Below are 22,463 nucleotides of genomic sequence, written 5' to 3'. Positions count from 1 at the left end.
GATGGGCTCAGCAAGTGCCTCACACCTGTTGTCTCAGCACTTTAGGAGATCAAAGTGGGAGCATCGCTTGAGGCCAACAGCTTGGACCAGCCTGGGCAACATTGGGAGACCCCCATCAAAAGAATTTAAAAATTAGTGGGGTGTGGTGGAGCATACTTATAGTCCCAGCTGCTCAGGAGGCTCAGGTGGGAGGATCACCTGAGCCCAGGAGACAGTGAGCTACCACCACACCATTGAACTCCAGCCTGGATAACAGCAAGACCCTGTCACTGAAAAGGGAAAAAAGGAATTGTACAGTTAAAAAAAACCTGATTAGAGTTGTGTCATAGGGAATTTAGACACAGTGTGACAGACATGAGCGTGTTCAGAGATGATTCGTTTGATGAACACAGCACAAAAGCAGCCATCACAACCCACGGAAAGGGCCGCTGAAGAAACCAGGCCTGCCAGCACCCCAAGCTTGGACTTGAGCTTCCAGAACTGAGAAGACACATCTCTGCTGTCTGAGCCACCAGTCTGGTATTTTATGGCAGCCCTAGCAGGCTAATACAGGATGTTAAATAGCTCCAGGATGTCACTTAAAAATCCATTTCTCTATCAATGGATACTTGCGTTGGATCCAGCCTTTCCTCTTACAAACAAAGTAACCTTACCTAAACGTGATTTCGCACAGTACAGCTTTATCTGTAGAATAGCTTTGATGACTCTTGCCAAAACTTAAAGGAATTATAGGGATTTGTACAACCACCAGAACTGAGAGAAATTCCCCTTCCCGCACTCCCCATCCTTGCTAATGATGTGTTTCCTCTTACAAAAGGATGCTTGGAACATCTATGTGTATGAGATCTGACAAGTTCACAGACTCATCCTAGAAAAAGTGCTGCACACCTGGTTGCTGAGCGTCACTCCGGTCACCTCTGCAGTCCTTCCCTGGGGAGCTGTGCACCGATGCTAGCACCTGGCCCGCTCTGCAAAGCAGGTCTCCACTTTTTTCTGGAATGGCCAGCAGATCTGTCCTGAATGCCATCAAAAGGTTTTCCTTTCAATATTTCCTTTATCTTTGGGTAAAGAAAAAAGTCATTGGGGGCCAGATTATGTGAGTAGGAAGGTATTCCAATTAAGGGAAAAAAAAAAACCCACAGGCTAGGCACCTGTACTCAGTGGGTAGGGTGCCAGCCACATACACCAAGGGAGCTGGGTTGGAACCCAGCCCGGGCCTGCCAAACAACGACAACTATAACCAAAAAATAGCCGGGCGTTGTGGTGGGTGCCTATAGTCTCAGCTACTTGGGAGGTTGAGGCAAGAGAATCGTTTAAGCCCGAGAGTTTGAGGTTGCTGTGGCTGTGATGCCACAGCACTCTACCCAGGGTGACAAAATGAGACACTGAAAAAAAAAAAACAAAAAAATACCTCCCCCACAAACGGTGTCATGTGAGCTTTTGCCTTTTGTTCATTTGTGAGCTCCTGGACCATTTTGCACACACCTTTCTCATGCCAGATTTTCAGTTTAGATTTTCCTGTTAATCAATGTTTACTTTGTCTGCTATGGTTTCCATAGCCGAGAGTTTTGATGCATGACTCGAATTTCTGGAGTGTTTTCATCAGTTCTATTTGTTACTGACTGCCCTGACCTCTCTGCATCAGTGATACTTTATCTCCCCTCAGAAAAATGTTTAATCCATTTGTACACTGCTGTTTTCTTCATGGCATTATTCCCATAAACTTGGACTAACATGTCTCTGATTTTACTTCCACTCTTGTCAAGTTTAACAAGAAATGTAATGTTTGTTTGTTGCTCTAATTCAAGCTCTGACATTCTAGCAATGACACACACAAACATGAAATGATAATAAGGAACTTAGCAAAACATCACTACAGGTCAACACAAACACAGCTGTGAGGCAATGATAACCTCACCAAGATGTCTGTACCGTGTTGCCAACATCAACACGGAGTGGGAAGTCTGTGAACTTAATTGTCAGACCCCGTAAGTCTTCTGTGGACATGTATTTCTTTTTGAGTGAATAAGAGTGGTATCCTAATAAGACACTGCCTGGCTGAGCGTGGAGGCTCACGTCTAATCCCAGCACTCTGGGAGGCTGAGGCAGGAGGATCCCTTGAGCTCAGGAGTTTGAGACCAGCCTGAGCAAGAGCAAGACCTCGTCTCTACTAAAAATAAAAAGAATGAGCCAGGCACAGTAGTGCACACCTGTAGTCCCAGCTACTCAGGAGGCTGAGGGAGGAGGATTGCTTGAGCCCAGGAGTTTGAGGTTGCTGTGAGCTATGATGCTATAGCACTTGATCCAGGATGATAGAGTGAGACTCCTGTCTCAAAAAAACAAAAAAAACCTCTCAAACTATCTTTTGAGTGGTTGTGCAACTTGAATTCATACCAGCTGTGTGTGAGCAAGCATTCCCCTTCTTCACATCCTGGCCAACACTTGGTTAGCAAGTGGTTAGTGTTTATAATTTTAGGCATTCTGGTGGGTTAGTAGTGCTATTTCATTGTGATTTTAATTTGCATTTCCCTAATGACTAATTGTATTGCATATCTTTATATATGAGTATTTGGAATATGCATATCTTTGGTGAAATATATCTCCAAATCTTCTGGCCTTCTTAAAACTAGGTTTGTGGGTTCTTTTTTTTTTTTTTTTTTGAGACAGAGTCTCAAGCAGTCACCCTGGGTAGAGTGCTATGGCATCATAGCTCACAGCAACCTCAAACTCCTGGGCTTAGGCGATTCTCTTGCCTCAGCCTCCCGAGTAGCTGGGACTACAGGCGCCCGCCACAACACCCGGCTGTTTTTTTGTTGCAGTTTGGCCGGGGCTGAGTTCAAACCTGCCACCCTTGGTATATGGGGCTGGCGCCCTACCCACTGAGCCACAGGTGCTGCCCTAGTATATTCTAATTCTTGAAATAAATAAATAATGTTAGCGTTCTACATTTCTTCTTTATGAGATTTGTTTTGGCTATGCTAAGTCCTTTGCTTTTTATATGAAATTTAGGATCACCTTGTCAAGTTTTACCAAAAATGACAACAAAAAACTCATCTATGAGCTTTTTTTTTTGAGACACTGTCTCACTGTCACCCTGGGGTTGAGTGCTGTGGTGTCACAACTCACAGAAACCTCAAACTTTTGGGCTCAAGCCATCCTCTTGCCTCAGCTACCTAAGTAGCTGGGACTACAGGCACCCGACACAATGCCCGGCTAGTTTTTAGAGATGGAGGTCTCTTGCTCAGGCTTTTCTTGAGCTCCTGAGTTCAGGGTAATCCACCTACCTGGGCCTCCTAGAATGCTAGGATTACAGCATTACCTACGAGCATTTTAAGTGAGAATGCATTGAACTTTTTAAGTTGTTTTTTTTTTTTTTTTTTAGAGACAAGAGTCTCACCTCATGGCCCTGGGTAGAGTGCCGTGGCATCACACAGCTCACAACAACCTCCAACTCCTGGGCTTAAGTGATTCTCTTGCCTCAGTCTCCCGAGTAGCTGGGACTACAGGCGCCTGCCACAACGCCCGGCCATTTGTTTGGATGCAATTCAGCCGGAGCCAGGTTTGAACCCGCCACCCTTGATACATGGGGCCGGCGCCTCACCGACTGAGCCACAGGCGCCGCCCTGAACTTTTGTATCAATTTGGGAAGAATTGGCATCTTAATAGTATTGAGTCTTCTGGCCCATAAATAAGGTATATATTCCTATTTCTATCTTCCATTTCTCTCAATATTTTGTAGTTTTCAGTCTGTCTTTTGTCAACATTTTATAATTTTGATACTAAATATTAAATTTCAAATTGCTTGTTGCTAATAGAAATATAATTGATTTTGAACTTGTAACCTACAACCTCACTAAACTCATTAGTTCTCATAGTTTTGTAAGTTACATCAACAGCCATGTTTTCCATGAATAACAAGTTTTTACTCCTTTTTTTTAAAATCTGATGTCTTTGATCTCTTTTTCTTGCTTGATTGTGTTGATTAGAATCTCTAGTAGAGGTTCTGAGTTAAAGTGTTCATACAAGACACCTCTATACTGTCCTGATTTTAGAAGGAAAGCATTTTGTCTTTCACCATTGAATATGATATTAACTCTTAAGGTTTTCTCCTAGCTAGGTATGGTGTCACACCTGTAGTCCCAGCTCCTCAGGGGGCTGGCAGGATAATGCTGCTGCACTCTGAGCCTGGGCAATGGAGCAAGGCCCTGTCTCAAATAAACAAAGAAACAAGTAACAAATCAATCTTAATAGAAAAAATTTATAGCAAGTGACTCTTCATGTTACAGTACTACTTTCCAATAAACCATATAGCCATAAGTTATGTGTATTTCATATATAAAACTATCCTTTTGGGTTTTTACATATAGTACAATTTCCAGTGTGATGATATTTCAATGAGAAAAAAATCGCATTCACAATAAAAACACCATCATCCCTGAGTCCACAGACGATAAGCCTGGTCAGGATGTCCCCCGGGGGAGCCCGTCCCTGTAGAAGGGGCTTCCCTTTGTTCTGGGTTGACAATTCACAGCAAGTGATGTGTACAGAGCCCCAGTGAGAGTCCTAGGGGTCTACGCCCACAGCAGAGCAGAGAATTAGCAACTGCAGAGCCTGACTTTGCATTGTAATCTGCACAACCCCAGTTGGAAGTGTGACATGGAAGTGTTTCATTAACCACTTCTTAGCTGTTCTTTGCTGACAGCCCCCCAAATCTATCTTCCAGTGAGCAGAAAAGTTGAGAATTTTACAATGGGAAGTTACTCAGGACTGCTAATAAAAAAACATTGTCTTTTGTAACGTGTTTCCCCATCATCTGACGCACAGTAGGTATTCACTAAATGAGCAGGGACTGACCAAAGAATTCATAATCTTCACGTGGCCAAGGGTGCTCTCCTAGGAGAACAAGCGTCTACACAGACAGGGCTGCAGGAGCCATCTTACTGATGAGTTTGTTGAGAGCGTGGACTTTTTCTTCCAGGATGCGGCTTTTCTTCTCAGCACCTCGTTGCTTCTCTTCGGTGACCTGGAGTGCCTTGGCCAGGTGAGCGTTCTCCACGTAGAGCTCTTTGAGCAGCAGGCTGGACCTCCTGTTCTTTTCAAACTGGACAGGGAGGAAGCCACACACAATGTGAGTCTGGTGTGGAAATGCTACACTCCAGCCTGCCTTTATCCATGTCTGGTAAACCATAGTTTTGGATTCTTACAGATCTGACAAAATCCTGGACATAATGACAACTTTTGTTAACTCTGGCATGGGGGAGAAAATAAAGGATTTGCTGAGTTGTAGAGAAAATTTTGGGTGGATTTGTGCCACGAAATGAAGCCTTTAGACCTCAGAAGGCCCTCTTAATAAGTACAATATAAATTAATGAAATTGTCAAGGGTATGGAAAACATCTGAGTCCTGTACAATTGCTCTGCTGGCAGTGATGTCACCCAAGACGCACTGCACCTGCCCTCACAGCCTGGTGTGAGGCAGGCCACACGGACTGCAGTGGTGGGGACAGGAAGCCACTCCAGTCCCAGCCCCTGCAGTTGGGGGTCCCACCCAGGGCTTCCCAGGTCCATGCTGTGCCCACTCACTCAGTGGGTGGCTCCTGTGTGCCCCCCCATGCGCCCCCTGCCCTGGAAACAACACATTTCAATGCCAGGAGGCAGAGGAAAAACACAGCCAAGTGTGAGAACATGCAGCAGGGGACAGCGGGGGTTTCCCATTTTGGCTAGGTGAACAGAGATCTGAATTACCAAAGGGAGGAGCCTAGTGGCTACGCCTGTCTCAGGCAAAGAAGGGCACATGCTCAGGGTGACCCTCCATGGCTGCAGGAGGTAGAGGTCAAGGGGAAGTAACTAGACCTGGTAGAACTTCAGAGACCAGTGCACAAACGCTGCCTCTTATGGAGGGACATGGGAAGATGACATTTCTAGGTGGAGGAGGGCCAGGACCTCTGCCAAGTTTTAAGAGGGCCACTATTGCTCCTACATCAGGACAAATTAGGGCAGGGGCGAGAAGCCAGGCTGCGTGCACGGAGGTGGGAGGTGGGAGGTGGGGGGTGGGAAGGGTGGGGTTTGTCCACTTTGAAGGTGGGAATATAGATGAGATGTGGACATGGGGGGTGGTGAGCTTTGACCCCGAGGGTTTGGACCTGAGCTAGCAGCTAGAACAATGGAAGGGCCACAGGTGAGGGGGTGCAAACCGCTTTTCCAAGAGTGTTTCTGTGAAGAGCAGTAGGGAACTGGGGGGCCAGGAGCTCTCAGGGTTTGTGAGATGGTGACAGCAAGGGCCCCAGGGGAGGGGAGGGGCTGGGGTCCCAGGCTGCAGGAGGGCCACAAGCAGGTTCTCTTGGGGGGCTTCTGGTTTTCAGTGACATCAGCAGCAAGTTCATAACTAGGGGAGTTCAGAGGAGCTGGGGGTATGGAGGATGGAGGGCAGAGGCTTCCCGTGCCAGGGAAGATGTGCAGAGCCACAGGATTAACCAGAATCACGGTGCTGCCCAGCAAGAGGGACAAATGGTGTGTAAACAAGTGACTGTGAGGACAGGTCAGCCAGAGTCCCCAGCAGCTGGGACAGCAAGAGGCCACACGGGGCCCAGAAGAAGGATGGGAGCCTTCTACAAATGTCTTATCCACTTCGGGCTCAGCTCCAGATCCCTCAGATTCACCAAACCCTACTGAATAACTATGGAATAAAATCCCAGGCTTTCACATTTCTCTCAGCTCCTAGCACTGGACATAACTCTGCTGCAGCCGTGGTGTGTGTCCAGGCCTGTGCTTCCTGACGCTGCCCATGCTGTCCCCACCCCAGTGCCCTGCTGAACCACCTCAGTCCATACCCCGTGGTCAGACCACAAGCTTTACAGGCCTCCTTCTGTTGCTTTGCTCCTTAGAGCAGCCCCAGCTACTTTTATTTATTTTTTGAGACAGTCTCACTTTGATGAGCCCAGTAGAAGGCTGTGGCCTAATAACTCACAGCAACCTCATAAACTCTTGGGCTCAAGCCATCCTTTTGCCTCAGCCTCCTGAGTAGCTGGGACTATAGGTGCCTGTCACAATGCCTGGCTATTTTTAAGAGATGGGGTCTCGTTCTTGCTCAGGCTGGTGTCGAACTTCTGAGCTCAAGTGATCCACCTTCCTTGGCTTCCCAGAGTACTAGGTGTGTGAGCCACTGTGCCTGGCCCTCAAGTTACTTTTAAACTATAGATGACGTCACGGTCTTAATTGAATCTTCCAATGGCTTCAAACTGCACTTTAGGTTGGCACCTGTGGCTCAGTGAGTAGGGAGCTGGTCCCATATACCGAGGGTGGCAGGTTCAAACCTGGCCCTGGCCAAACTGCAACAACAATAACAAAAAATAGCTGGGCGTTGTGGCGTGCGCCTGTAGTCCCAGCTACTCAGGAAAGAGAATCACCTAAGCCCAGGAGCTGGAGGTGGCTGTGAGCTGTGTGACGCCATGGCACTCTACTGAGGGTGATAAAGTGAGACTCTGTTTCTACAAAAAAAACCCCCAAACAAACAGAAACTGCATTTAAAAAAACCCCAACCCTTGGCTCGGTGCCCGTAGCACAGTGGTGAGGGGGCCAGCCACATACACCAATGGTGGTGGGTTCAAACCCGGCCCGGGACAGCTAAACAACAATGGCAACTGCAACAAAAAATAGCCGGGTATTGTGGCGGACCCCTATCGTCTCAGCTACTTGGGAGACTGAGGCAAGAGAACTGCTTAAGCCCAAGAGTTTGAGGTTGCTGTGAGCTGTGATGCCATGGCACTCTACCAAGGGTGACATAGTGAGACTCTGTCTCAAAAAAAATAATAAAATAAAAAACCCAAACCTCCTGACCTTGGCCTATAGAGCATGATGACAGGCCTTGCCCAACTGCGCCCTATCAGTTCATATTAGCCATGGCCTCCTTCTAGACACATCCATAAGTATCCACTGAACAGAACACTGTCCCAGGCCCATGCCCTTCATCCCAGCCTGGCCAAGCTGGCCAAGGTGGGTGGGTGTCACGGAATTCCCAGGCGAGGCCCTACAAGCCCTGCAGCATCTGTCATACTGCTCAAGGCCTCACTGGCTGGGCTATAAGCACTCTGTGTGACAGGGAGGCCATCTGGGGGGTCCAGTCCACAGGGCTCTGAGACACCAGCCAGGGCCACGGCCAACCACATGAGAGACCCACCTCAGCGTGAAACCAGCTGAGCCTGCAGCTGCCCAGGGGCCCCAGGGGAGAAGGGCCTGGCTGAGCCCAGCAAGCCCATGGATCCAGAAGGATGATCATGGAAGGGCCCCTAGGTGGGGCTTGCTGCGCTGTCACACAGAACTAGGATGCAGGTTCTGGCCTATGATGCAGCCGCACGCTGTTTGTTCCCTACAAAGGCTCTGGCTGGGGCTCTCAGCTGTACCTTCCCCGCCCACCCTGGTCTGTGGCCCCCTAGAGCATTCCTCTTCTGAACCATGGGCAGGACAGTGGCCACCCTAGTGGAAGTGTGTGGAGCTCACTGTGTCACTGCATGCCTGGCACAGAGCCTGTCAGCCTAGCATCTTCCCACCCTCGTGGCCTTGAGCCCACTGCCTTCCTTCCCTGGTGAGTGAACTGAGCCACAGCTCTCCACAGGACCTTCTCTGGGCTAGGGCAACTCTGGTTCTGGGCCTGGTGAGCTGTCTCCAGGGGTGGACCAACCGCCTCTCTGGGCTGGTCGGTGCTCGGCTGGTGTCCCAGTGACACTACCCAGGCCAGGACTGGACCTGGCACCTCAGCCGCCCTCACACCCACCTGGTCTTGATGTTCTTCAAGGGTCCTGGTCAGCTCTGCCTGGGACAGTCTCAGGCTCTGACATTCTTGATTCACACATTCAAGTTCAACTTCAAGTTTTTGGATTTTGTTACTCTGTTTTTAAAAAAGTTAATTTCACAAGTATAAGAAAAATCTTAGCAGTCTGATATGCAATTGATGCATAAACTTCAGAAAACTACAGAAAAGAAATAATGACAAACTCTAAATCCCCCAGGATGCCACCAGCCAAGGCCTCCCCGACCTCCTGCGATAATCCCTCTGCCCATCTCCGCATGCACGTCCAGCCCGGGGATGGTGCCAGAAAGTACGGGCAGTGTCCTTGCTGTGCCTGCCTCCTCATCATGGCCCAAGCGTTTCCCATGACACTAATCTGAAAACATGGATTTTAAGGCTGCACCGTGATTTACTGACTCATTCCTCCCCTGCTGCTGACTCAAGCTGAGTCCAAAAGTTGTGCTATTATAAAAAGCATAGCAATGAAAATGCTCCAGCTAACTCTTTCTTTAATGCTCTTAGATTAAATCTCCATAACAGAATTAGGCAGTCAAAGCATAGGGATATTCTATTTATTTATTTATTTTTTTTTTTTATTTATTTTTTTTTTTGTAGAGACAGAGTCTCACTTTATGGCCCTCGGTAGAGTGCCGTGGCATCACACAGCTCACAGCAACCTCCAACTCCTGGGCTTAAGTGATTCTCTTGCCTCAGCCTCCCGAGTAGCTGGGACTACAGGTGCCCGCCACAACACCCAGCTATTTTTTGGTTGCAGTTCAGCCGGGGCCGGGTTTGAACCCGCCACCCTCGGTATATGGGGCCAGCGCCTTACCGACTGAGCCACAGGCGCCGCCCTTATTTATTTATTTTTGAGACAGACTCTCATTATGTATTATGTCACCCTCGGTAGAATGCCATGGTGTCACAGCTCACAGCAACCTCCAACTCTTGGGCTTAAGCAATTCTCTTGCTTCAGCCTCCCAAGTAGCTAGGACTACTATGCCCAGCTATTTTCTGTTGTTGTTGTTGTAGTTGTCATTGTTGTTTGGCAGGCCCGAGCCAGGTTCGAACCCACCTGCCTCAGAGTATGTGGCCAGTGTCCTACCCACTGAGCTACGGGCGCTGAGCTCATAGGGATATTCTTACGGTTTTAATATATATTTTGCCAAACTGGCCTCCAGGAAGGTTGTACCAATTTGCTCCTTGGTCACCAGCATTTAAGGCCATTCTGTTCCTTCTAGACTATGGATATGCAAATGCCGCTCAGGGGGAAGTGCTTGTGGCTCAAGGAGTAGGGCACTGGCCCCATATACCGGAGTTGGCAGGTTCAAATCCAGCCCTAGCCAAAAACTGCAAAAAAAAAAAAAAAAGAACAGCAAATGCTGCTCAGGCTGCTGGCTTCTGCAGGGCCTGTGTGGGAACCTCATTGTCCAGCTGAGAGGCGCCTCCCTTGGGGCTCCCCAGGACTCATCCTAATCTGTTTCAGCTGCCTCCCAGACCATGCCTTTCTCTCTTCCCCCTCAGGTCCCCGATGGAGCTGGGGCACACCCACCTGCTGCTGCCCCCAGCACTCTGCCTCCTCCAGGCTCTGTGTTAACAGCTGGATGGTGAGGTGGTTCTCCTCCTGCTGGGCCTGTTGGGTAGAAGCTTCCTCTCCCAGCTGACGGACTCTGTGGTTGAGCTGGGACAACTGATCCTTGTATTTCTGACTCTAAAGCAAAAAAAAAATTAAAACATAGACCTAAGAAAATGTTTTTTGTTTTTCTTTTGAGACAGAGTCTCACTTTATTGCCCTTGGTAGAGCGCCATGGCATCACAGCTCATAATAACCTCAAACTCTTGGGCTCAAGCGATTTTCTTGTCTTAGCCTCCCGAGTAGCTGGGACTATAGACGCAGACACAATGCCCAGCTGTTTTTTAAGAGATGAGGTCTCGCTTTTGCTCAGGCTGGTCTCAAACCTGTCAATTCACCTGCCTCAGCCTCCCAGAGTGTTAGGATTACAGGCGTGAACCACCGCACCCAGCTAAAAAATGTTTTTAAACCAGCAGTTTAATTAAGATCCTTCGGGTTGGGCAGTGTGTGTGGCTCAGTGGTAAGGTGCCGGCCCCATATACCGAGGGTGGCAGGTTCAAACCCTGCCCTGGCCAAACTGCAACAAAAAATAGCCGGGCGTTGTGGTGGGTGCCTGTAGTCCCAGCTACTCGGGAGGCTGAGGTAAGAGAATCGCCTAAGCCCAGGAGTTAGAGGTGGCTGTGAGCAGTATGACACCATGGCATTCTTCCAAGGGCGACAAAGTGAGACTCTGTCTCTCTCTCTCTCTATATATATATATTACCAATAAGAATTTTAATAAAAGAAATGAACAAGGATGACATGCTTGGCTTGCATGTCTGTTCCCTTATAATTCAGTGAGTGGGGCCTACTGGAGAAGCATCTGTGGGTCAGAAGGGCCCTACACGAGGGGCAAGGAGAGGCTGATCCAACAGAAAGGAAGCACACCAAGATGGGGCAACCAGGCCTCTCCTTGCAGGAGAAATGAGATAGGATACAGAAATGCAGAAAAGTAGAATTACACCAGTAATGCTGGGTGGGAGAGATGCAGACATGGGTTGGAATTTGTGGTTTTCAGCACAGAGAGACTCATTATGTATTATGTCACCCTCAGTAGAATGCATGTAAATGAGGTATAAATGAATATACTTGAGCCTGTACGCACGCGTGCACACGTATGTATATGAACACGCACACTTGCCAGCGGCACCCACTGAGAGCACTGTGCAGAGTGCTCGAGAGGCACGTCTGGTCTCTGAAGACGCTCCTACACAACAGCAACCAAGAGCTCCTGGGAGAAATGGCTACTTCCAGGGCTGGGGCAGGGGAAGTATCAGATGAACCGGGAACATCTTGGGGGATCAGAAAGTAAGGAAGTGTTCAGATAATGATAAGGACCTGTCCAAGGGACTTGGAAGCCACCCAGAAGGGGTTCCCATCGGCAAAATCTGGGACGACATAAGGATCAAAATAAATCTGAAGGTAGAATATTACAATTCATTGCACAAAAACGGAACCAGTGATAGTAACGTAAAGATCCGATAAACAAATGGGGACAAAAAGTTCTTCCTCTTGAGAGAATGCCGACCACTAAATGTGATGAGCCCAGGGACTAGTCACCACCTGGTCCCCTTCATAGCAGGAACTGACTCCACCAAGAAACACAAGGCTGCTTCAACTTGTAGGTGAGAGTTTGATAAAAGGAGGATATTTGTAAATCTCAAAGTCTCTCCCCATAAAATACTCATTAATCACAAAGAGAAAAGTGGCCTTACTGTGGAGAAACCTGGCAACCTCCCCTTCACCGAGTGACCGACTTCAGTGTGAACAACGGGGCAAGTTCCTGCGACCCTGGAAGGGTGAGCTGAGGACACAGCATCATTTCTGAGTCTCCCTCCCCAGGAAACGTCAGACACACTGAAATGGAGGGCTTCCTACAACCACCCACTTGTGCTCTTGTGCCCTAGAAACCAAGGCTGACAAAAGCGGGTGAAACGTCACATGTGATGGGGACGCTCTCAGGACCACTGGCAATCCCGGCCAGGGGAGCGTCTTTGTGGATGTGGTAGGTTTCTGATTTTGGTGGGGGCTGGTCAGCAACTCACTCTCAAACCTTTCAGGAAAAAGTCATCTATTTCATTTTTGTAAATGTGAAATTGTCTCCAAATAATGAAAAAGGGCAGCGGGCACTGATTTCATGCCAGGCACTGATGATACTCGACCTGTCTGCTGAGCTCCTCCACGTCATAGCAGGCCTTTTCCTTGTCTTTCTTCAAATCCTCAATCTCCCTCCTGTTGAAGAAGCAAAATTAATAACACTTCTAACCAACTAGGCTCTTGTTCCCTGGCCACCACCCAGTGTGCCACCAGGGGCCACAGTGCAGACGGTGGCAGCTGCACCGGGCATGACGCGGCCACTTCATGGACCTGTCACTGCACTGCTGCTGCCCCAGCCAATGGCAACAGGGAGCCAGCCCTGATCTCAAAACACAGCGAAGCTATGAATGCGAAGCTGTTTGATTTTCAGGTCATACACAGCCAGACTTTTCTTTAAGAGAGACTCTCACTCTGTTGCCCATCACAGCTCACAGCAACTTAAACCCCTGGGTCCAGTATTCCTCCTGCCTCAGCCTCTGAGTAGCTGGGACTTTAGGCCCTTGCAACCATGCCCAGCTAATTTCTCTAATTTATGTAGAGACAGTACTGGGGTGACAGACAGGAGCCACTGGGCCCAGTCCCACTGCCGGTACTGTGAGAATAAGCATCCCTGTGACGTTCCTCAATCACACACATTAATACTTACTTTGTACAACATATAACTATTCATACCCAGCAGCACAGACAAACACGGAAACAGCCTGACCCCTGTGGATGGCTGTTGTCCATGGGTCTTGCAGCAAACTCAAGAAAAAAAGGTTTCTAAAGGAAAATCATTAAATTTCCAGGTAGTTGTGATATGAGTAATCACTTGTTAAATGCTCTGGATTCCATCTGCTGATCATCACAGTGCTGCCATGTTAGAAAAACACTCAGCATTTTAGAGCTACGCTCATCGTGAAAGTCACGGTTAGCGGGGTAAAGGCCAAAGAAACTGGATGTGGCTGCAGCAGTGACGGCAGAAATCCCGTCTCCCAACACCCATTCTCTTCCTGCCCTGCGCCTGCCTCTCACCTGACTGGGGTCCCAGCTCCTCTCCTACCTCAGAGCTCAGGTGTCTGCCCCTCTCTCTTCCTCAGCTCTGAACCTTGGAGAAAACGGGAGCTAAAACTGTTATCAGGACAAGATCAACAGGCTCTACCTGCCAGGAGAGCCCCAAAGAACCTCTAACCCCTAACAAGAAGGAGTTAGGAGTTGAGGTCAGGAGTTCGAGACCAGCCTAAGCAAGAATGAGAACCTTGTCTCTAAGAAAAGAAAAAAAAGAAAAATTAGCTAGGCACAGTGGTGGACACCTGTAGTCCCAGCTACTCCAGGGGCTGAGTCAGGAGGATTGCCCAAGCCCAGGCATCTGAGGTTGCTGTGAGCTATGATGACACCACTGTACTCTAGCCTGGGTGACAGAGTGCGACATGGTCTCAAAAAAAGGAAAGAAAAAAGAGAAGAGGACAAACTGGCTTCTTGCCTCTGTTTCCGCAGCACAACCATGCTGTGTTTGCACATGCTCTGCCTGGGCTTTTGAGGCTCAGGAGCTTGGAAGTCAAGGTGCTGCCCACCTTGCCCGTCCAGTCTGTCTGGGAGTCTACAAGGCTCACCTACCGTGGTTTTCTGGAATGTGGGTCTGATCTGCAAACATTTCCCACTTTACACAACACCTTCTAAACCCCCATAGCCAGTACACTGCGGGTGTCCTGGAGGCCTGCACGGGATGCTAAGGCATACCCATCGCCTCACCTCTGTGCATCATTTGTACCCTCTGCAGCTTCAAGCTCCTGCTGGAGCCTTCCCAGATCATTTTTCAACAAAGTGTTTTCTTCGGAAAGCCGATGAACTTCGACTCTGCATGAAAAATTGAGAAGCTGGTGAGCACTCGCAGAGCTGGCAGCCACATGAAGGGCAGAGCCTGGCTCTGCAGCGGGGTCCTGGAGATCCTGCTGCCCACTTCCCTCCCCTGGAGGAGGCACAGGGCATTCTTCCCTTCCCTCCCCCTCTAACCAGTGTTAACCTTCTGCACCTCCCAAGAGTCAAGCCACAGAAAACAAAGCCGAGAGACCATCAACTCACTAACACACTCAGAACCTCGGTTTCATTGTTTACGCTGACCGTTGGGACATCCCTATGTGGACACATGCACATACTGGGTATGTACTGGGTATATACTAAAGCCAAACTGGGCCTGAGCTCTCGGGCAGAGTGAAGGACATTTGTCCTCTCAGTGAGCTCCACGTGAACCTAGAAACACGAGAAAGGCAAAGGCCAAAATACATGGGATACATTTTTCTCTTTAGTGGGAGTTCCATCTGTCCTACAATCTGAGGTCAGCCCTAGGAAGAGACACTCAGGGAAGTGAATTTATGGAGGAGACACCTGATGCCAGGTGGATCCTCCCGAGGAAAAGCAAGAGTGAGTAGCCGCTACAGACCCAAGCACACCTGGGGCCGTCTTTGTTTTCTGACAACTCTGAGAGTCTCTGCTTAGGTAGTGACACTATCAATCTATACAGGTACATGAATAAACCAGATTAGTATTTACATTGCTAGAAGTCTGGACAGTGGATGCTCTGGGGGACTTTGTGTTCTGGTGGTTAACATGGGTTCGTCTAACTGTAAAGACTTTATTATTTTTTTTTTTTGTAGAGACAGAGTTTCACTTTATTGCCCTCGGTAGAGTGCCATGGCATCACACAGCTCACAGCAACCTCCAACTCCTGGGCTTAAGCGATTCTCCTGCCTCAGCCTCCCGAGTAGCTGGGACTACAGGCGCCCTCCACAACGCCCAGCTATTTTTTGTTGCAGTTTGGCTAGGGCTGGGTTTGAACCCGCCACCCCCGGCATATGGGGCCGGCGCCCTGCTCACTGAGCCACAGGTGCCGCCCGACTTTATTTATTTTTTGAGCTATGGTCTTGTTCTGTTGCCTGGGCTAGAGTATAGTGGCAAATCTTTTTTCTTTTTCTTGAGATAGAATCTCACTCTGTTGCCCTGGGTAGAGTGCTGTGGTGTTATCACAGCTCACTGCAACCTCAAACTCATGGGCTCAAGCAATCCTCTTGCCTCAGCCTCCTGAGTAGCTGGGACTATAGGCACCTGCCATAATGCCCAGATAGTTATTTTCTATTTAGAAAAGGAGACAGGCTCTCGCTCTTGCTCAGGCTGGTCTTGAACTCCTGAGCTCAAGCCATCCACCCACCACATCCTCCCAGAGTGCTGGGATTACAGGGCTGAGTCACCAGGCCTGGCCTTTGACAGATACAGATTTTTCTCATGTGTCTATACAACACTTGACTAAAGTTAGAAAGAGATGCTAATGAAAAACCAAAGATAATGAAGACCTTAAATTAGCCAGAGGACAAAAGTCAGATGACCTCTACAGTGGGCACAAAAGCAGCCTTTAGAAGTTATCCACATCCCAATCCTCAGAGTCTGTGAATGTGTTCCATCACCTCCCAGGGGGAGTCAGGCTGCTAGTTACTTGATTTTAGACAGATTATCCCGGATAACCAGGGCCCAATGCAATCCCAGGGTCCTTCACAGTGGGGATAAAGGCAGAAGAATCGGTCTGAGTGACGTGGTGACAGAGAGACCTGGCCGTCAGTCTGAGTCACGCGGTGACAGAGAGACCTGGCCATCAGTCTGAGTGACACGGTGACAGAGAGACCTGGCCGTCAGTCAGGAAGAAAAGCGTCTCTGGATGCCCTGACAGAAGGCAACAACTCAGGAAAGCTCCGAAGTGGGCAGAGGTGGGGCAGGAGGGGAACAGCTGAGTCTGGAGCAGCTTCCAGCTGGGATCTCAGATCTGACCAAGATGATACCAGAAGAGGGTGAAGGTGGCAGGGGAAAAAGACCTCATGGTGTCTCAGGACACCTGAACGGTGCTTTCACTTTATGAAGGGAGAAATTCTGGCTGGAGAACAGGAACAAAAGTTGCCCCCAAACATTCAGCAGCCTGATAATCAAGTGTTAGAATTTCATTTTTATGTTATCAATCTTTGAATGAAAGACTTACAAGTTTGAGCTGTCCCAAACTGTCAATATGGATGAAGTCCCATTCATATCTGATGGGTCATCCCATAGAACAGAAGAGCAAAGATCAGGGCTGTTAAAACTAGTGGACACAAGAAACACAGTTCGCTGTTGTTCTAGCCTGTTGTCCAGACAGAACAAAACTACCACCTGTGATCATCTGTCAAAAAAAAAAGTTTCTGGCTGGGTGTGGTGACCACACTTGGGATCCCAGCACTCTGGGAGGCTGAGGCAGGAGGATCCTTTGAGGTCAAGAGTTTGAGACCAGCCTGAGCAAGAGCAAGACCCTGTCTCTACTGAAAATAGAAAAACTATCCAGGTCTGATGATGGGCGCCTGTACTCCCAACTACTGGGGAGGTTGAGGCAGGAGGATCTATTGAACCCAGGAGTGTGAAGTTGCTGTGAGTTGTGATGATGCCATGGCACTCTACCAGGGCAACAGAGTGAGACTCTGTCTCAGAAACATAAAGAAATTTCTGAAAGAAAAGATTCTAGGTAGGGTTATTGCCGACAATCTTGAAAAAGGATGGATGAATGAAGACAGTACAAAAACCTGGTTTAACAATGATGCCTGGACGATTACTTTACAAACAGCCTTGCTTCTATTTGATCACTTCAAAGCCCAAGTCACACTCAGTGCAAAAGCGATCACAGCAGACTTGAAAACCAACTGGCTGTGATGCCTGGGGACTAACCAGCTTCTTGATGTGTCAGTAAACAAGCCCTTTAAGGCCTGGTGAAGAAAGTGGATGTTACAGATGCCATCAGCTGGTAATGATTTAACACCTACGGGCAGAATCAGGAAAGTATCCGCCGCCCAGGTTTGTAAATGGATCCAAAGGTTGTGAAATCACATAAAAAATGCAGCATCAGCAATGCTGTGGATGGAACTTTACTACAACGGTGACGAAATTTACTGGGATGAAGAAAGTGGCTCCTCAGGAGACACCAGTGATGTAGCGATGGAAGCTTGTACTTCTGATATTGACAGCAAGGAAGAGCCTTCTATGATATGTAAATATACATTTGTTACCGATACATAAAATTTCTTATACCTTATATCTGTTCTTGGGTTTTTTCATTATTGGTAACATAAAATGTCTTGCGCCATAATGTGTTAGAAAATAAACGCTAAAATTCCTCTATAATACATAAAACAAGTACCTAAACATAAATAAAATTTGAATTAAAAACTAAAATAAAAATTTTTTTCCTGAAAGTTTGGGCTGAAAATGTGCGTGCACATTATACATGGCAAAATATGACAAATGCACGGTATGCTCCTTGACAAAATCTGGGCGGAAAGAACTGGAGCAGCTGGGGAAGTCGGGGGTGGTGGTGGTGGCGTGTATTGAAATACTGCATTGAATGAACGTTAAATGTCCCATGTGAGGCATCTTTGATATATAAGAGAACATTCTTAAAAAATAGCATGAAGGGCGGCGCCTGTGGCTCAGTGAGTAGGGCGCCGGCCCCATATGCCGAGGGTGGCGGGTTCAAACCCAGCCCCGGCCAAACTGCAACAAAAAATAGCCGGGTGTTGTGGCGGGCGCCTGTAGTCCCAGCTGCTCGGGAGGCTGAGGCAAGAGAATCACGTAAGCCCAAGAGTTAGAGGTTGCTGTGAGCCGTGTGATGCCACGGCACTCTACCCGAGGGCCGTACAGTGAGACTCTGTCTCTACAAAAAAAAAATTAAAAAAAAAAATAGCATGAAATATTGAGCAAGAAAGCATGTCTACAATTATTTCAAATGACTCAGTACAAGCACAGGGTGTGTGTGGAGAGACTCAGGCAAAGACAGCATAGTCACAGTGGATGCACACGGCGGGGTGAGCAGAACCTTGCTGCAGGTGCAGATGTGTCTACAATCTGAAGGCTGAGATCCCCACCACGGCCCTGGACATCCTGCCGTCTGACCGTCACCCAGCCCAGGCCCCACTGTCTGACCATTGCCCAGCCTGGACCCTGCCATCTGACCACTGCCCAGCCTGGGCCCCACCGCTATGGTTGGTTTGGGAGGTAACGCATGTGTTTCCTAGAAGGGGCGGTGAGGTCGATGTGCTGGGAACTGTGGCCACAGATTTGTCCCCCCAGAGCAGGAGCGGGGCAGGGGCCCAGTATAGGGTGAGAGGCACCCTGCATTGCTAAGCCCGTGGACTCCTTCAGTCTGTGAACTGGCCTCAGTGGCTCCTTCCTTCCTTAAGGAAACCTTTGACCTTCCCTGAAAGGCACCCACCCCTCAGTCTACTCATCCCCCCTTTCCTGGCTCCTCTTCCTGACTCTGTTCTCTGCAGGAGGCAACATAATACTCTCTCCAAGCTCAGCTAAATTCTCCCCTCCCTCTATTCCAATGGTTCTCAACCTTCCTAATGCCGCCATGTATTTTCATTGTTAAAAAGAGGTCACAACCCATAGGTCGAGAACTGCTGCTCTATTCCCTTCACAGTAGCTCATGTTTCCTGGGCATCTGCTGACAGCCTTGCCTGCTCCCAGAATCCCTGCCTCACCCATTGTCACCTGTTAACTCCACATCTCCAGCCACTCAGCCAGCACCACCTCTCACCTGGATGGTCCCCTCCCCCACTACCTCGCAATCCCCTCTTTCCCCGCCAAGCTGGTGGGGTGCAGGTCCCAACCACTTGCTCTTGGAAAACCTTCCCTGTCCCCCTACCAACCCTCCACACCTGGGTCTTGCTGTTCCCCCTGCTCTGCTACCTTTGGGGCAGCCCACCCCCACCCTAACCCCTAGCCCTCCCAGAATACAGTGGCACAGGGGCCTGGACGTGGTCAGCTCCTCTGTGGCTGCTCCTCCAACAATACGGGGCTAGCTGTGTCATGTAACGCCAGGGCCAAGGATAGCCCCAGCACGTGCAGTGGGGGCCTCTCTCAGACTCAGTGCGGAGAAGAGGGCTCACAGGAGACCCAGAACCGGCATGCAGCCTGTGCACCCAGCAGGACACTAGAGCCAGAGTCCTGCCTCCCCTGCCCACTTGCTGAGCACCAGTGACCCTAGGACCCCTGGCCGGGGCTTGGCTCATAACCCTTACATGGCCACCCCCACCAGAGGCTACTAGCTCATCAGTGGGACCCACAACAGCAACAGCAGCTCAGCTCTGCACTTAGGAACAGGGAGAGACCAAACCTGCTGTCCTCTCTCGCGTCTGCTTCTTTCTCAAGAGCCCGGACGATGTCTTCCAGCTGCAGCAGTTTGACTGTCACGCCGTTCCTCTCTCTCTCCACCTCCTCTGGGGAGGCAAACTGGGGCTGAGCTGGCAAGCTGCCCTCACCCCCTGCCTGTTCCTCCAAGACCTGTCCCTGGCTCTGGCTCCCAACTGGCTCCTCCAGAGCAGCCTGTGGCCTCTCAACCCACCTGCTCCTTGGGGAGGCCAGGCCTACTGGCAGCCCCAGCATCTGAGGCTGAGCCGGTGAGACATGTCCCTCTGTTCCCGGCAGGAACCACTGCTGGCCTTTAGGCTGGCTCAGGCCCATGGGGCCCCTGGCAGAAGGCACTGATTCCTCCGGGATTGGCCCTCCATCCACCCCATGTGGCTGCACATGTGACCACCTCTCTGAGGGAACAGAAGCCCCCTCTGGAGTGTTGAGCAAACCCTGACAGTTCTCCTTGAGGCTGAGGCTCTCCGAGGGCCCACTGGCCACCAGAGCAGGGGCTGAGTCTGGGCTCTGCATGGCATCTGCACAGCAGAGCTGGCCAGGCATGTCCCTGCACCTGGCTTGCGGACAGCCAGGCTTGACTCCTGCTGCCTCTACCATCTGTCCACTAACACACAGTTCCAGCCAGGGCAATGGCTGCTCCCCACTGCCTGGACACTGGGGCATGGGGCTGTGTGTGCCCTCCTGTCTGCTCCTTGCCACCACTGGCTCACCTTTCCAAAGGGCCCGTGGCACCTCTACTTCCCAGGCAGGCCCTTCCACCTGCTTCTCATTGGCAAGGTCTAACCTCTCCTTCTCTAGCATGAATAATTTGCAAATCCGTGGTGCCGGCTCTTTACTCCTCAGCTCCTGCAGCTCCAGCTGCTGCTTTAGACAGAGAGTGAGGATGTCTGTCTCCCTCTCTGCCAGCCACGGCTTCTCCAGACCCAGACGCTCTGCCATCTCCTTCTCCTGCAGCTGGTGCTTCCGAGGTAGCATGTCCTTCTCATGCTGGCGCTGGAGGGGCAGGTCTCCGCAGTGGGCAGCGTGCTGGGCTTCCACCCAAGACAGCTTCCGGCTCAACTCATGTTTCACCTCTTTCCTATGAAAACCGCATGTGTCATACCCTGCAGGCTCCACCAGCTCTCCCCCCAGCCCTTCTCTCAGCTTAGGAAAGGTCATCAAGCTCTACCCACACTGTGTGCGTGCTTGCCCCTCCCCTGGCTTTCTCTATCCCTCCTCCTCCACGTGCCTCAGGCTCCAGCCTACACCCAGGCCCTCCTCAGAGGGTCCAGCAGAGGGACCACGCTTGGCGGAAGCCACTGGCCACACAGGAGTGTTTCAAAGCACAAGTAACAGGATTAAGGCCCAGGTCTTAGTGGCACTGCCCAGTGGCCATGGGCAGAGGGTGGCTGCCACCCTGGACAGAGGCGACAATGGCCTTCAGCACAGTGAACTCTATAGGACAGTGCTAGTGCCAAGATATGGTGAGACGCAAAACTCATCACCCAGAGCTGCCTCCAGAGCCCCTTAAGCTGCTGGGCCTGGGGCCTTGAGAGTGGAATAGAAGAGAATTGAGGACAGTGAGATGGGTCCATGTCACTCCACCTCCATGGGGAATGACCGCAAGCCTAGCTGAGGATCAAGAGCAGCTCCCCAGGAGCCAGGGCTGGAGACCTGAGGGGCTAGATGGCTCAGAGTGGGCAGCTAAGTGCATGCTGGCCTGGGTGCTGGAGGAAGCAGCCAGCCCGTACTTTTTCCTCTGCCCCCCAGGGATCTGGGGGGGTCTCTGATAACGTACCCTCATCACACACTCTCAGCTTAAGAGAAGAGAGCCGACAGCTCAGGGAAGTGCATGACTGATAAACAGCATTTGTCTACCCTCCAGGACACAGGAGGTTCCCATGACCTTGATGGCCAGGGCTGCCCTGCAGGGTCATCTGTAGAGCGGGAGGGGTGCTGATTCCTTGCCACCACATCCCATGTCCCCAGGCTGCCTGACTCGGTCCTACCAGGAAGGACAGTCCACCTCCTCCAGGTCGGAGACACAACCTCCTGCTATCAGCAGTTGAGGGGCCCACATCCACTTGGACCCAGCACCAGAACCCAGCCAACCCCACGCAGCACCCCTCTGTGTGTGAGGCCCTGATTCCACTGTAAGCTGGAGGTGGCCTGGCTACATGATGGAGGGCCTATCCTCTCCTGAGCCAGGGGATGTAACTCTCCATGGACCTGGCTGACCATCAGCATGTCCACGGTCAGACTCAGAGGACAAGAATGGGCATGTGGTTATTTCAAGGTAACTCTAGACCCCAGAATGTATAAAACACCAGCCCAGCTTTTCCAAATAGGCCTTTCCTCACAGGAGGGCCACCCGAGTCCAGGAGCTGGAGGCTGCAGTGAGCTACAGTGACACTGCACTCCAGCCTGGACAAAGCAAGACCCTGTTTCCAAAAAAAACAAACAACAAAAAAATCATTCCTTCATTTGCTCATTTTAACTTTTTCATGAACCTCACTGACCCATGGTCTCTCTGACCATCTTTCTCAGTGTTTTAGGGCCTCGGGGCTCTTTGGCCTCCCTGCCCTGAACAGGAGAAAATTGTGTTAGATGACAGAGGACATGCTGCCCTTTGCTATCAGGCCCGTTGGCCAGAAGGGAAACAATACTAAGATCAATTTCTTTTTTTTTTTTTTGTAGAGACAGAGTCTCACTTTACTGCCCTCGGTAGAGGGCCGTGGCCTCACACAGCTCACAGCAACCTCCAACTCCTGAGCTTAAGCGATTCTCTTGCCTCAGCCTC

The 22,463-nt window shown here is 50.0% G+C and overlaps 1 protein-coding gene across 6 annotated transcripts in view; it reads right to left on the bottom strand.

Annotated features, from left to right (window-relative positions):
• Positions 1–4,242: 4,242 nt before the first annotated feature.
• NINL (ninein like) overlaps positions 4,243–22,463 on the bottom strand; it is a 72,643-nt gene continuing 54,422 nt past the window's right edge. For 5 of the 6 annotated variants that reach the window (XM_053578529.1, XM_053578531.1, XM_053578528.1 and 2 more), the window contains 6 exons: positions 19,653–20,762; positions 14,225–14,329; positions 12,559–12,628; positions 10,337–10,495; positions 8,770–8,883; positions 4,243–5,101 (listed from right to left, as the gene is read on the bottom strand). In XM_053578529.1, the coding sequence (XP_053434504.1) occupies positions 4,910–5,101; positions 8,770–8,883; positions 10,337–10,495; positions 12,559–12,628; positions 14,225–14,329; positions 19,653–20,762 (1,750 nt within the window). In that variant the 3' untranslated portion in view covers positions 4,243–4,909. The remainder of the gene's footprint in view (positions 5,102–8,769; positions 8,884–10,336; positions 10,496–12,558; positions 12,629–14,224; positions 14,330–19,652; positions 20,763–22,463) is intronic. The other variant, XM_053578534.1, reaches the window with a different exon arrangement.

The sequence above is a fragment of the Nycticebus coucang genome, chromosome 24 (assembly GCF_027406575.1).
Source record: "Nycticebus coucang isolate mNycCou1 chromosome 24, mNycCou1.pri, whole genome shotgun sequence".
Classification (NCBI taxonomy): Eukaryota; Metazoa; Chordata; class Mammalia; order Primates; family Lorisidae; genus Nycticebus; species Nycticebus coucang.
The sequence above is the reverse complement of the archived record's forward strand: the minus strand, read 5'-3'. Positions and strand labels throughout refer to the sequence as shown.